Source organism: Carcharhinus amblyrhynchos, unplaced genomic scaffold (assembly GCF_965287045.1).
Source record: "Carcharhinus amblyrhynchos unplaced genomic scaffold, sCarAmb.v2.hapA scaffold_85, whole genome shotgun sequence".
In the NCBI taxonomy this organism is placed as follows: Eukaryota; Metazoa; Chordata; class Chondrichthyes; order Carcharhiniformes; family Carcharhinidae; genus Carcharhinus; species Carcharhinus amblyrhynchos.
This window is the reverse complement of record NW_027649825.1, coordinates 88,355-103,406: the sequence shown is the minus strand read 5'-3', so window position 1 is coordinate 103,406 and position 15,052 is coordinate 88,355. Positions and strand designations below refer to the sequence as shown.

The following is a 15,052-nucleotide window of genomic DNA, read 5'->3' as shown; positions in this document are numbered from 1 at the left end:
TGTCTACCAGTGCGTATCTACTGATCTATCCCTTAAACCCATCAGTTTGTTTTAGCTGGCTTGGATTTCATGCCTTCCAAACTGCCCTTAAATTTAGAATACTAACCCTGGAACCACTGTTCTCACCCTCAAACTGAAGATCAAATTCAATTATAGCAAGACACCAAACCCTGGCAAAAAGCCCCAAGCTCCAGCACCAAACTCAGTGGTGGTAACATCCCCCCTCTCTTCAAACCTGAGATTCAGTGGGAGTGCCCTCCCCTTCCCAAATCCCATCAGTGGGAGCGCCCCCCTTCCCGAATCCCGACCGTCAGTGGGAGCGCCCTCCCCTTCCCAAATCCTATCAGTGGGAGCGCCCCCCTTCCCGAATCCCGACCGTCAGTGGGAGCCCCCCCCTTCCCGAATCCCGACCGTCAGTGGGAGCGCCCCCCTTCCCGAATCCCGACCGTCAGTGGGAGCGCCCCCCCCTTCCCGAATCCCGACCGTCAGTGGGAGCGCCCCCCCCTTCCCGAATCCCGACCGTCAGTGGGAGCGCCCCCCCTTCCCGAATCCCGACCGTCAGTGGGAGCGCCCCCCCTTCCCGAATCCCGACCGTCAGTGGGAGCGCCCTCCCCTTCCCAAATCCCATCAGTGGGAGCCCCCCCCCTTCCCGAATCCCGACCGTCAGTGGGAGCGCCCTCCCCTTCCCAAATCCCATCAGTGGGAGCCCCCCCCCTTCCCGAATCGCGACCGTCAGTGGGAGCGCCCCCTCTTCCCAAATCCCATCAGTGGGAGCGCCCCCCTTCCCGAATCGCGACCGTCAGTGGGAGCGCCCCCCTTCCCGAATCCCGACCGTCAGTGGGAGCCCCCCCCCTTCCCGAATCGCGACCGTCAGTGGGAGCCCCCCCCCTTCCCGAATCCCGACCGTCAGTGGGAGCGCCCCCCTTCCCGAATCCCATCAGTGGGAGCGCCCCCCCTTCCCGAATCCCGACCGTCAGTGGGAGCGCCCCCCTTCCCGAATCGCGACCGTCAGTGGGAGCGCCCCCTCTTCCCGAATCCCATCAGTGGGAGCGCCCCCCCCTTCCCAAATCCCATCAGTGGGAGCGCCCCCCCTTCCCGAATCCCGACCGTCAGTGGGAGCGCCCCCCCTTCCCGAATCCCGACCGTCAGTGGGAGCGCCCCCCCTTCCCGAATCCCGACCGTCAGTGGGAGCGCCCCCCTTCCCGAATCCCGACCGTCAGTGGGAGCGCCCCCCCTTCCCGAATCCCGACCGTCAGTGGGAGCGCCCCCCCCTTCCCGAATCCCGACCGTCAGTGGGAGCGCCCCCCTTCCCGAATCCCGACCGTCAGTGGGAGCGCCCCCCCTTCCCGAATCCCGACCGTCAGTGGGAGCGCCCCCCCTTCCCGAATCCCGACCGTCAGTGGGAGCGCCCCCCCTTCCCGAATCCCGACCGTCAGTGGGAGCGCCCCCCCTTCCCGAATCCCGACCGTCAGTGGGAGCGCCCCCCCTTCCCGAATCCCGACCGTCAGTGGGAGCGCCCCCAAAATGCAATGATCAACAGTAACTCCCTCCAAAACACAACCATCAGTAACCAAAATCTCACCTAAGAGTAATCCTCAGCCCAAAAACTCCACCATTCGTGAATCTTTTCCAAAGCTCAACCTTTTACAGTAACTCCTCGCCAAAAACTTAGCAGAAACCTCCTCCAAAACATTAGATCATCAGTAAACAAACTCAATATTCCCCCATATAAAATTAAGATGCTTCTGTCAATATCCCACTGCATTAATCTCCTCTCAAACTCCCAAACTTACCATTAACCATCAAAATAAACTGCCTCAGAAAAAAACATCCCAAGCTCAGCTTTAAAGACCCTCATTACACCAACTCACTAAACATACTCATTAATCCTACTTTAGTGACTGCAGCGATTCAAGAAGGGGGCTCACCACCACTTCTCAAGGGCAATTAGAGTTGGGCAATGATGGCCTAGCCAGTGGCACCCACAGCCTGTGAATGAATTAAGTAAAATCCATGCCACACAAGTGCTGGTAATGACTGTCACCACCACTGCCTGGTATTCAATGGTATTGCCATTGCAGAATCCATTACTATCAATGTTGTGCAGGTTCCTATTGACCAGAAACTGAACAGGACTAGCTATGGCTACAAGAGCAGATCAAATGCTACAAATCCTGCAGGAACGTAGCTCCTGACTCCTTATGCCTGTCCGCTATCTACAAGGCACAAATCAGTGGTGTGATGCAATTCTTTCCAGCAGCCTGGATGGCCAATAAGTAGGAGCAGAAATGGGCCATTCAGCCCATCAAGTCTGCTCCACCATTCAATGACTGATCTAATGTAATATGGATAATTCTCAACTCCACTTTTCCACCTCATCCCCATAGCCCTCGAATCCCTTACTGAATGAAAATCTCAGCTTTGAACATACATACTTAATGTCCCAACTTCTGTGGCCTTCTGCTGCAAAGAATTCCACACATTCACCACCATCAGAAGAAATTCATAGAACAATCCAGCACAGGAACAGGCCTTTCTGCCCTCCAAGCCTGCACCCATCATGTGTTCCTAACTAGATCATCCGTTTGTATTCCTTGATTCCCAGTCTGTTCATGTGGCTATCTAGATAAGTGTTAAACAGTCCCAGCGTGTCCGCCTCCACCACCTTGCTTGGTAGCGCATTCCAGGCTCCCACCACCCTGTGAAAAATACGTCCCCCACATATCTGGGTTGAACATCAGCAACCCCCTTACCTCAAACTTGTGACCTCTTGTGTTTCTCATTTCTGACCTGGGAAAAAGCTTCCAACTGTCCTTCATAATTTTATAAATTTCTATTAGGTTGCCCCTCAACTTCCGCCTTTCGAGGGAAAGCAACCTTAGTTTACCCAATCTCTCCTCATAGTTAATACCCTCCATACCAGGCAACATCCTGGTGAACCTTTTCTGCACCATTGCCAAAAACTTCACATCCTTCTGGTAGTGCAGCGACCAAAACTGGACACAGTACTCCAAACGTGGCCTAACCAACGTTCTCTATAAGTGTAACATCATATGCCAATTTTTATACTCTATGCCCCGTCCTATAGACGGGCATACCATATGCCTTCTTCACCACCTTTTCCACCTGGGTTGCCACCTTTGAGGACCAAGTGAACAGTAGTTAAATTTGCTGATGCAGATAGGTAGGAGAGTAAGTTATGAAGAGATGCAAGGAGTCTGCAAAGGGAAATAGACAAATTGACTGGCAAAAAAATACACAGATGCAGTATAATATGGGTAAACGTGAACTTATCCACTTTGGCAAAAAGAATAAAGACAGAGATTGCAGGACCAAAGACAGAAAACGCTAGAAAATCTCAGCAGGTCTGACAGCATTTGTGGGAAGAGAACAGCATCAATGTTTCAAGTCTGGATGATCATTCATCAGAGCTCTGATGTCAGAGCTGCTGAAGTTTTTTCACCATTTTCAGTGCTTGTTTCACATTCCAGCACCCATGATATCTCGCTTTTATAAAAGCAGGAACAAGGTGATGGCAAGACCACATCTGAACCGTGCAGTTTTGTTCTCCTTATTTTAGAAATTATACAATTGCATTAACAGATCAGAGGAGGTTCACTTGGGCCGATTGCGCTGCAGGGAAAGGTTGGGCTTTTATCCATTGGAATTTAGGAGAATGAGGGGGGAAATCTCAGTGTAAAACATAATTTTCTGAGGGGACTGGCAGGGTGGATGCTGAGAGGATGTTTCCCCTCGTGGGGGAGAGCAGAACGGGGGGGGAGAGCAGAACGGGGGGGTGGGGATGGGGGGGAGAGCAGAACGGGGGGATGGGGGGGGAGAGCAGAACGGAGGGGTGGGGATGGGGGGGAGAGCAGAACGGGGGGGGGTGGGGATGGGGGGGAGAGCAGAACGGGGGGGGGGGTGGGGGGGGAGGGGATGGGGGGAGAGCAGAACGGGGGGGTGGGGATGGGGGGGAGAGCAGAACGGGGGGGTGGGGATGGGGGGGAGAGCAGAACAGGGGGGGTGGGGATGGGGGGGGAGAGCAGAACAGGGGGGGTGGGGGATGGGGGGGAGAGCAGAACAGGGGGGTGGGATGGGGGGGAGAGCAGAACAGGGGGGGTGGGGATGGGGGGAGAGCAGAACGGGGGGGGGTGGGGATGGGGGGGGAGAGCAGAACAGGGGGGGTGGGGATGGGGGGGAGAGCAGACGGGGGGTGGGGGGTAGGGGGAGACAGTTTAACAATCCGGGGCACTCTGAGGTTTTCTCTCTGAGGGTTATCAGTCTGTGAAACTCTTTTCCTCCAAGGCTCATTGCCAGTTTCTCCAGTCTATTAAATACTTCCAATCAGCTTCCATCTCACTCAGGGCTCTGAGACTTCCCTGTGTCCCACTGCTCTCCATCCCCCCCCCAACAGATCCACCCCGGGTTCAGCCATTCCCCCACACCCCCCCTACCCCCACCATCCCCACCCCACCCTACCCCACCATCCCCCCCACCACCAAACCCCCCCCCCCCCATCCAACCCCACCCACCCCCCCCCCCCCCCCCGCCCACCCCCGGTCCCCCGGTCCCCGGTCCCATCACTGGTAAACCTCAGGCCGCCCACCAGTCCGTGTTAAAGGGCAGGAATGCCCCTCCCCGGGCCGGGGAACAGGCAGCGGGGCCTTCTCTCAGGCCGCCTGGGCGAGGGGCGGCCACGCGGGCTGACTCTGAGGGGGGGGCGCCTCCCTGTCCCTGTCCCTGTCCCCCCGGTACCTGCGATGGGCAGAGCGGCGCCATACTGCCGCTGGCGGAGCTGGACAGCGGAATCCATCAGGCCCAAAGACACAGAATCCCAGCCGAGCCCGCGGCCTCACACCAACGCACCGGGGTCACGTGGGAGGCTGCTGTCAATCAAACTCCGTCACCGGGGGCGGGCCCACCGCGTGGGGCGGAGTCTGTCAATCAAACTCCGTCACTGAGGGCGGGCCCAGAGCGTGGGGCGGAGTCTGTCAATCAAACTCCGTCACTGAGGGCGGGCCCAGAGCGTGGGGCGGAGTCTGTCAATCAAACTCCGTCACTGAGGGCGGGCCCAGAGCGTGGGGCGGAGTCTGTCAATCAAACTCCGTCACTGAGGGCGGGCCCAGGGCGTGGGGCGGAGTCTGTCAATCAAACTCCGTCACTGAGGGCGGGCCCAGAGCGTGGGGCGGAGTCTGTCAATCAAACTCCGTCACTGAGGGTGGTAGACGTCATGTTGTTGATCTGGGGCTGATGGACTTCCTGAAGAGATTGGATCCCAACCCCAGTATCCCCACATCCCGGCAGTGTCCCTATCCCGGTATCCCCACATCCCAGCAGTGTCCCTATCCCGGTATCCCCACATCCCGGCAGTGTCCTATCCCGGTATCCCCACATCCCGGCAGTGTCCCTATCCCGGTATCCCCACATCCCGGCAGTGTCCCTATCCCGGTCCCTATCCCGGTATCCCCACATCCCGGCAGTGTCCCTATCCCGGTATCCCCACATCCCGGCAGTGTCCCTATCCCGGTATCCCCACATCCCGGCAGTGTCCCTATCCCGGTATCCCCACATCCCGGCAGTGTCCCTATCCCGGTATCCCCACATCCCGGCAGTGTCCCTATCCCGGTATCCCCACATCCCGGCAGTGTCCCTATCCCGGTATCCCCACATCCCGGCAGTGTCCCTATCCCGGTATCCCCACATCCCGGCAGTGTCCCTATCCCGGTATCCCCACATCCCGGCAGTGTCCCTATCCCGGTATCCCCACATCCCGGCAGTGTCCCTATCCCGGTATCCCCACATCCCGGCAGTGTCCCTATCCCGGTATCCCCACATCCCGGCAGTGTCCCTATCCCGGTATCCCCACATCCCGGCAGTGTCCCTATCCCGGTATCCCCACATCCCGGCAGTGTCCCTATCCCGGTCCCTATCCGGCAGTGTCCCTATCCCAGTATCCCCACATCCCGGCAGTGTCCCTATCCCGGTCCCTATCCCGGTATCCCACATCCCGGCAGTGTCCCTATCCCGGTCCCTATCCCGGTATCCCCACATCCCGGCAGTGTCCCTATCCCGGTCCCTATCCCGGTATCCCCACATCCCGGCAGTGTCCCTATCCCGGTATCCCCACATCCCGGCAGTGTCCCTATCCCGGTCCCTATCCCGGTATCCCCACATCCCGGCAGTGTCCCTATCCCGGTCCCTATCCCGGTATCCCCACATCCCGGCAGTGTCCCTATCCCGGTATCCCCACATCCCGGCAGTGTCACTATCCCGGTCCCTATCCCGGTATCCCCACATCCCGGCAGTGTCCCTATCCCGGTATCCCCACATCCCGGCAGTGTCCCTATCCCGGTATCCCCACATCCCGGCAGTGTCCCTATCCCGGTATCCCCACATCCCGGCAGTGTCCCTATCCCGGTATCCCCACATCCCGGCAGTGTCCCTATCCCGGTATCCCCACATCCCGGCAGTGTCCCTATCCCGGTATCCCCACATCCCGGCAGTGTCCCTATCCCGGTATCCCCACATCCCGGCAGTGTCCCTATCCCGGTATCCCCACATCCCGGCAGTGTCCCTATCCCGGTATCCCCACATCCCGGCAGTGTCCCTATCCCGGTCCCTATCCCGGTATCCCCACATCCCGGCAGTGTCCCTATCCCGGTATCCCCACATCCCGGCAGTGTCCCTATCCCGGTATCCCCACATCCCGGCAGTGTCCCTATCCCGGTAGTCACACTGATCCAGCTGTTGTTAGTATGGGAGAAGGCAGATCCCAGAATGGAAGCTGGCTTTTATTTTTCCTGTGTGGGACATTAATGTCGCTGGCTGGCCAGTATTTACTCATCGTCCAGTACTTCCCAGAGTGGAGAAGCTACAACATCTTCTCCGGAGTCTTCAACATGTCACTGATGAAGACAAACGTCTCGCCAGAGCCATCCCCACACCCCCACTTCTTGCTTTCAAATAACCGCACAACCTCAAACAGACCACTGTCCGCAAACTACCCAGCCTGCAGGAGAACAGTAACCACGACACCACACAACCCTGCCACAGCAAGTTCTGCAAGACGTGCCGGATCGACACGAACGCCATCATCTCACATGAGAACACCATCCACCAGGTACACGGTACGTACTCTTGCAACTTGGCCAACGTTGTCTACCTGATACGTTGCAGGAAAGGATGTCCCGAGGCATGGTACACTGGGGAGACCACGCAGACGCTACGACAACGGATGAATGAACACTGCTCGACAATCACCAGGCAAGACTGTTCTCTTCCTGTTGGGGAACACTTCAGCGGTCACGGGCATTCGGTCTCTGATCTTCGGGTAAATGTTCTCCAAGGCAGCCTTCACGACACACGACAGCGCAGAGTCGCTGAGCAGAGACTGATAGCCGAGTTCCGCACACGAGGACGGCCTCAACCGAGATCATGTCACACTATGTGTAACCCCATGACTTGCCTGAACTTGCAACATCTCACTTACTGTTCTGTCTGGAGACAATACACATCTCTTTAATCTATGCTTAACCCTCTCTCCACTCACAGTCTGCACCTTTAAGACTTGATTAGCTGTAAAGACTCACATTCTAATCAGTATTTTGTAAACTGAGTGTGTGCCTTTATATGCCCTGTTTGTGATCAGAACTCCCCACTCACCCGATGAAGGAGCAGCACTCCAAAAGCTAGTGGTGTTTGCTACCAAATAAACCTGTTGGACCTTAACCTGGCGTTGTGCGACTTCCTTACTGTGTTTACCCCAGTTCAATGCCAGCAAATCCACACCATGGTCCTCCAGCACAGGGGGTGCTGTGTTGGGAGGACTGGGGAGGGGTGGGGGGGGGTATCAGTCACCTGAGGAAGGAATGAGACTCCGAAAGCTCGTGCTAGCAAATAAACCTGCTGACTTCCATGTGGTACGGCCAGACTGCTGACTGCAGCGTTTGTTGTGTACCCGCAGTTGCCCCTTGAGAAGGTGGTGGGGATCTGCGGCCCACACTGCCACTCGGGAGGGAATTCCAGCATTTTACCCAGCCACAGGGAGGGAACAGACTATACATTTCCAAATCAGGATGGTGAGTGGTTTGGAGGGGGAACCTCCTGGTGCTGCCTATTTCCCAGGTATTTGCTTGATCAGTGTTAACTTTAGGAAACTGCGGAAGAAACTTAGAGAAAATAGGAATTGGCGCATTCAACTGCGGTGGCTGGGCGGGAGGAAGAGAGGGCAAGACCTTCTACCCGTCAGGCAGCTCGGCCCGCCCTCCCTCCCGTCGGGCAGCTCGGCCCGCCCTCCCTCCCGTCGGGCAGCTCGGCCCGCCCTCCCTCCCGTCGGGCAGCTCGGCCCGCCCTCCCTCCCGTCGGGCAGCTCGGCCCGCCCTCCCTCCCGTCGGGCAGCTCGGCCCGCCCTCCCTCCCGTCGGGCAGCGCGGCCCGCCCGCCCGCCCTCCCTCCCGTCGGGCAGCGCGGCCCGCCCTCCCTCCCGTCGGGCAGCGCGGCCCGCCCTCCCTCCCGTCGGGCAGCGCGGCCCGCCCTCCCGTCAGGTAGCGCGGCCTGCCCTCCCTCCCTCCCTCCCGTCAGGTAGAGCGGCCCGCCCTCCCTCCCGTCAGGCAGCTCGGCCCGCCCTCCCTCCCGTCGGGCAGCGCGGCCCGCCCTCCCTCCCGTCCGGCAGCGCGGCCCGCCCTCCCTCCCGTCGGGCAGCGCGGCCCGCCCTCCCTCCCTCCCGTCGGGCAGCGCGGCCCGCCCTCCCTCCCTCCCGTCAGGTAGCGCGGCCCGCCCTCCCTCCCGTCAGGCAGCTCGGCCCGCCCGCCCCTCCCTCCCTCCCGTCAGGCAGCTCGGCCCGCCCGCCCTCCCTCCCGTCAGGCAGCTCGGCCCGCCCGCCCGCCCTCCCTCCCGTCAGGCAGCTCGGCCCGCCCTCCCGTCAGGCAGCTCGGCCCGCCCGCCCTCCCGTCAGGCAGCTCGGCCCGCCCGCCCTCCCTCCCGTCAGGCAGCTCGGCCCGCCCGCCCTCCCTCCCGTCAGGCAGCTCGGCCCGCCCGCCCGCCCGCCCTCCCTCCCGTCAGGCAGCTCGGCCCGCCCGCCCTCCCTCCCGTCAGGCAGCTCGGCCCGCCCGCCCTCCCTCCCGTCAGGCAGCTCGGCCCGCCCGCCCTCCCTCCCGTCAGGCAGCTCGGCCCGCCCGCCCTCCCTCCCGTCAGGCAGCTCGGCCCGCCCGCCCTCCCGTCAGGCAGCGCGGCCCGCCCTCCCTCCCGTCAGGCAGCGCGGCCCGCCCTCCCGCCCTCCCGTCAGGTGGCGGGGTGATGGCTGGCGGGAAGGTTTGGGGCCGGGGGAAGGGGGTGGGGTGGGGAGGCGGGAGGGGTGGGGGGGGAGGGGGGGGGTAGGGGGAGGGAGGAGGGTGGGGGGGGGGTGTTGTGGAATTCCCAATATTTCCAGGGCCCAAAACTGCTCACAATTCTCCAAACGGGGTCTGACCAGAGTCTGCAGAAGGATCTAGATAGGCTGGGCGAATGGGCCAGGAAATGGCAAATGGAATTTAATGTTGGCAAGTGTGAGGTGGTCCACTTTGGTAGGAATAATGGTAGGAAGGACTATTACTTACGTGGAGAAAAACTGCAGCAGGCGACGGTGCAGAGGGACCTCGGGGTCCTTGTGCATGAGTCGCAAAAACCCAGCCTGCAGGTGCAGCAGGTGGTCAGGAAGGCGAATGGGATGCTGGCCTTCATAGCGAGGGGGATTGAATATAAAAGTAGGGAGGTTTTGCTGCAGCTGTATAGGGCATTGGTGAGGCCGCAGCTGGAGTACTGTGTGCAGTTTTGGGCGCCGCACCTGCGCAAAGATATTTTGGCCTTGGAGGGAGTGCAGAGGAGGTTTACTAGGCTGATACCGGAGTTGAGGGGGTTGAGCTATGAGGAGAGGCTGAATAAACTAGGCTTGTACTCGCTAGAGTTTAGAAGAATGAGGGGAGATCTCATTGAGACGTATAAGATGATGAATGGGACGGACAGGATAGAGGTGGAGAGACTCTTCCCGCTCAGAAAGGACAGTAGGACTAGGGGGCACAGCCTCAAGATAAAAGGGGGGCGGTTTAGAACGGAGTTGAGGAGGAACTTCTTCACTCAAAGGGTGGTGAATCTCTGGAATTCTCTGCCCGTTGAAGTGGTGGAGGCTGCCTCGCTAAATATTTTTAAGAAGCGGGTTGATGGGTTTTTGATAAGAGAGGGGATTAAGGGTTATGGGGAGAGGGCGGGAAAGTGGAACTGAGCCACAACAGATCAGCCATGATCTTACTGAATGGCGGGGCAGGCTCGAAGGGCTAGATGGCCTACTCCTGCTCCTATTTCTTATGTTCTTATGTTATGTTCTTATCCAGCCTCAGAAGTCCATCCCTGCTCTTGGATTCTAGCCCTCTCGATATGAATGCTAAGATTACATTTGCCTTCCTAACTGCTGCCTGAACCTGCTGTAAACCTCTGACTCTTGGACTCTGGAATGAGTTGAAAGGCCTGATTGTTAACCTGCACTTCTATCATCTCTCTAACTTGGATTCAGACAGAAGTGAAAGTTCTTTCCAATGAACCATAGAACATTACAGCTCAGAAACAGGCCTTTTGGCCCTTCTTGGCTGTGCCGAACCATTTTTCTGCCTAGTCCCACTGAGCTGCACCTGGACCATATCCTTCCACACCCCTCTCATCCGTGTACCTGTCCAAGTTTTTCTTAAATATTAAAAGTGAGCCCACATTGACCACTTCATCTGGCAGCTCATTCCACATTCCCCCCCTAATATTCCCTTTAAACTTTTCCCCCTTCACCATTAACCCACATCCTCTAGTTTTTTTCTTCCCCAGCCTCAGTGGAAAAAGCCTGCTTGCATTCACTATCTATACCCATCATAATTTTATACACCTCTATCAAATCTCCCCTCATTCTCCAGGGGATAAAGTCCTACCCGCTTCAACCTTCTCTGTAACTCAGTCTTTCAAGTCCTGGCAACATCCTTGTAAACCTTCTCTGCACTCTTTCAAACTTATTAATATCCTTCCTGTAATTAGGTGATCAAAACTGCACACAATACTCTAAATTTGGCCTCACCAATGTCTGAAATAACCTTCCCATAACACTCCATTGCTTGCTACAGAGCTAGCTCCTCTTGCTCACCAGATTATCTCACGATCCTGTCAATCTTTACCCATCTATTCCTTTAATAGAAACCCCCAGGGGATCTTTATCTCTGAACAAGTTCATCTGCTCTCTCTTCTGTAAAATGAATAATGACCGTTTTTCCCAGCATTTGAGCTGCATAACAAAACAATCTTAAAATGTTCCCCTTAAACATAACATCTATGTCTCTGTAAATAACGGTACATCTCACAGCAGTGTTAGCTGGCCTTGGGCAGAAATGCTGCAGTTGAACTTGGTACTTTCCCTCCCTGGGGAAAGACTGTGCTTCACCTCCTCAGCAGGAATGGTTCTCGGAAGTGGTGTTTGTATCTTTAATACTGCCTGGAAATTCACTCTCTGTAAACCAGTTGAAGGGTTGATTCTTTTCCCCCAAGTTTTGGTCATATTTTTGAAGCCAGTTGTTTGTGTTTGTCATTTTTATCTGTTCAGAATTGTTCAGGATGAACCAAGACCAGGAGATGTCACTTGGCCTGGATCCACCCGTTAAAAAGCTGCTGACTGCCAGATGAAGAGTGGTGCTGGTCAATAACATCTTCCAGAATGCTCAGGTAAGAATGGCTGCCAATGAGAAGCAGACTTATTCAGACTCTGAAGAGCTGTCCCCTTCTGTTGGAACAGATTGAAAGCTTTCAGCGGGCCCCTTCAGGCATCTGATCATTTCGGCCGAGTAGAAAGCTGATCATTCACTTCCTTACCCAGACTGACACTACACTTTAACAATCACCTTTGAACTCTCGATAGGAGTGATTCAGAGGGTTAAACCAGAATGTCGGTAAGAAAACTGCTCGTCACAAAGCCTTGTTAGAATCAGGAATACTTCTTCCTGGTTCTCCAAGCAAATGAAGAAATCTTAGGAAAAGCTGAGATACGACAAACTGATGGAATTGGGTGAAACGAGAAGATCTCTGTCTGGATTGCAACATTCACATCATTGCAACCAAGGCTGAACTGGAGAGCTCGCATGGAGAAGAGAGGGGAAAGCTCCAAATATGTGAGGGTAGCACAGATTTGTACAATTCCCCATCACAACAGTTGGAGAACTGATTGGGAAGCTGGTGGGACAGTCAGATCACAATATCTTTCATGCTTGGACAAATTAGAATCACTGTATCCTGCTTAACTCTAACAAGCAATGAAGTTTTTGAAATGTTAATTGTTTTTGGATAACGTTACGTATCGGTCAGACTAGAGACATTGAAGTCCTGCAGTTCCTGGGTAATTCACTTTGAAAGTTGATTGTTCTGACCTTGTTAAGATGTTAATGTTTAAAGTGCTTCCTATTACTGACCCAGAAATGGAACTGGCAATATCCTTCCTGAGAACGATCGGCTGCTATTCTCCCGACACCCTGAAGCCGAGGCATCAAACAGATGATGCTTAACCACGTCTCCATCTGACTTGGAGCAAGGCTCACTTGGACATGAATATCTTTCCACACCTGTTGACAAATGAATAATACAGTGACATGTTGTGACGTAAAATATCCCGTGTACAAAGTTCTTTCAATAGCCTAGTTCTTTCCGTCTGTTTCCCATTTGAAGAAGTTTGATCTGATGCCAATGAGAGAGTTTAATGAAACCCTTGAATGGTTCAGTGAAGCTGGGAAACAGTTGCAGGAGGAAGCCCTTTGAGGCTATTCATTCTGATCATGACTGATTGGCCAGCTCCATATCCTGATCTGCTTTTCCTCCCATTTCCTTTGGTCACTTTAGCCCCCAAGAGTTACATATAAACCCATTCTCAAAAATAATCAGGTTTTGTTTGGAAGAAGTCTAACTTGTTGAGAATAGTTTGATGGTGGGCCTTGGAGGCACTCCTTCGCGCCTCAATTCTAAACGCAAAGGTTTGATCACATGCAGAGCTCGAGAAAAATCGAATTCAGAAGTCCTCACACTTGGCTTCAATTTTTTCTTGTGGTTCTAATGAGCATCAGCATTTAGCATCTTGGCAGTGCTTTCAACAGCAGTTACAAAGGACAAAGATTCTTTTATTGACAAGACTGGAATTCCCATCAAAATGGAGTAGGCTATAGGCAGGTGACCCCTCGGTGTTATTGGGTAGGGTGGGATATCATCCTGCGTTATCCCCAGCCCTCATTTCCTTCAGCACCCACAAATCTATTGATCTGTGGCTTGAATGTGTGAAAATGGGAGCGGGGGGTAGGTCACTGAGCCTTGGTTTCAGGTATATAATGGCTGATTGATCTCACTGTCATTTCCCACACCATCCCGAAATCGCTTGGTTCTTTCATAGTGTTGTAGCTAAAATAATACCTGTGAGACAGTGTGAAAATACAGTGGTTTTTATTCCAAAGCTTTGGGGAGAAATTGATTAAGACTGACCAGAACACAAACACAAGTGGATATTTATACATGATCAGCTCCAGCAGGAATCACCATTCCAAGTCCCAATTCCTGCCAGACCTCCAGTTCGTCCTTCCTGGGTTGTGCGATGGTGGCTGTCCCAGCAGGACTCTTCCTGGTAAAAGCCGGTATCTGAAACTACCATCTGTGGAACCATTCCCACTAATACCAACAGGGAAGATTTGTAAAGTCTACAAAATAACAGATTTAACTATCAGCTGTTTGAAAAGTTTCACATAGTTTAACATGAACAAATAACTTGGAATACTGTCAGGAACAGTAGAAGCTCAGTCATGAGGAAGGGTTATGTTTGCGGATAAATGTGCAGTGGTCCATTTTGGCAGGTCCAATGGGATGAAGGAGTACAATATCAAGGGTAGGAGGCTTAGCAAAGTTGAGGAGCTGAAGGACCTTGGGGTCCGGGGTCCATGGGACTCTTAAGTCGGCCTCTCAGGTGGAGAATGTGGTCAAGAAGGCGTATGGTGTACTAGCCTTCATTAATCAAGGGATTGAGTTTAGGAGTCGGGAAGTAATGCAGCAACTTTATAAGACCCTTGTCAGACCCCACTTGGAGTACAGTGCGCAGTTCTGGTCACCTCACTACAAAAAGGATGTGGAAGCTATTGAGAGGGTGCAGAGGAGATTTACAAGGATGTTGCCTGGATTGGGTGGCATGCCTTATGAAGATAGGTTGAGGAAGCTAGGTCTCTTCTCCCTGGAGAGACAAAGATTGAGAGGCGACCTGATAGAGGTTTATAAAATGTTGAGAGGTATAGATAGGGTGGATTCTCGGAGGCTATTTCCCAGGGCTGAAATGGTCGCTATGAGAGGACACAGGTTTAAGGTGCTGGGGAGCAGGTATAGAGGAGATGTCAAGGGTAAGTTTTTCACTCAGAGGGTGGTGAGTGAGTGGAATCGGCTGCTGTCGGTGGTGGTAGAGGCAAACTCGCTGGGGTCTTTTAAGAGACTTCTGGATGAATACATGGGATTTAATGGGATTGGGAGTTACAGATAGTTCTATGGCCTGGTAGGTATAGATGTACATAAGAACATAAGAAATAGGAGCAGGAGTAGGCCACCTGGCCCCTCGAGCCTGCCCCGCCATTCAATAAGATCATGGCTGATCTGTCGTGGCTCAGTTCCACTTTCCCGCCCTCTCCCCATAACCCTTAATCCCCTCTCTTATCAAAAACCCATCAACCCGCGTCTTAAATATATTTAGCGAGGCAGCCTCCACCACTTCAACGGGCAGAGAATTCCAGAGATTCACCACCCTTTGAGTGAAGAAGTTCCTCCTCAACTCCGTTCTAAACCGCCCCCCCCTTTATCTTGAGGCTGTGCCCCCTAGTCCTACTGTCCTTTCTGAGCGGGAAGAGCCTCTCCACCTCTATCCTATCCATCCCATTCATCATCTTATACGTCTCAATGAGATCTCCCCTCATTCTTCTAAACTCTAACGAGTACAAGCCTAGTTTATTCAGCCTCTCCTCATAGCTCAACCCCCTCAACTCCGG

The 15,052-nt window shown here is 54.7% G+C and overlaps 1 protein-coding gene and 1 long non-coding RNA gene across 3 annotated transcripts in view; one reads left to right on the top strand and one right to left on the bottom strand.

Moving 5' to 3' along the window:
- Positions 1 to 4,880, bottom strand: part of chtopa (chromatin target of PRMT1a) — a 48,224-nt gene extending 43,344 nt beyond the window's left edge. For both annotated transcript variants that reach the window (XM_080182722.1, XM_080182723.1), the window contains exon 1: positions 4,756 to 4,880. In XM_080182722.1, the coding sequence (XP_080038848.1) occupies positions 4,756 to 4,813 (58 nt within the window). In that variant the 5' untranslated portion in view covers positions 4,814 to 4,880. The remainder of the gene's footprint in view (positions 1 to 4,755) is intronic.
- Positions 4,881 to 9,230: 4,350 nt separating this feature from the next.
- Positions 9,231 to 12,657, top strand: LOC145337953 (uncharacterized). Its single transcript, XR_013885407.1, has 3 exons — positions 9,231 to 9,249; positions 11,605 to 11,723; positions 12,468 to 12,657. It is a non-coding gene; the product is annotated as an uncharacterized LOC145337953 (long non-coding RNA).
- The last annotated feature ends 2,395 nt before the right edge of the window (positions 12,658 to 15,052 follow it).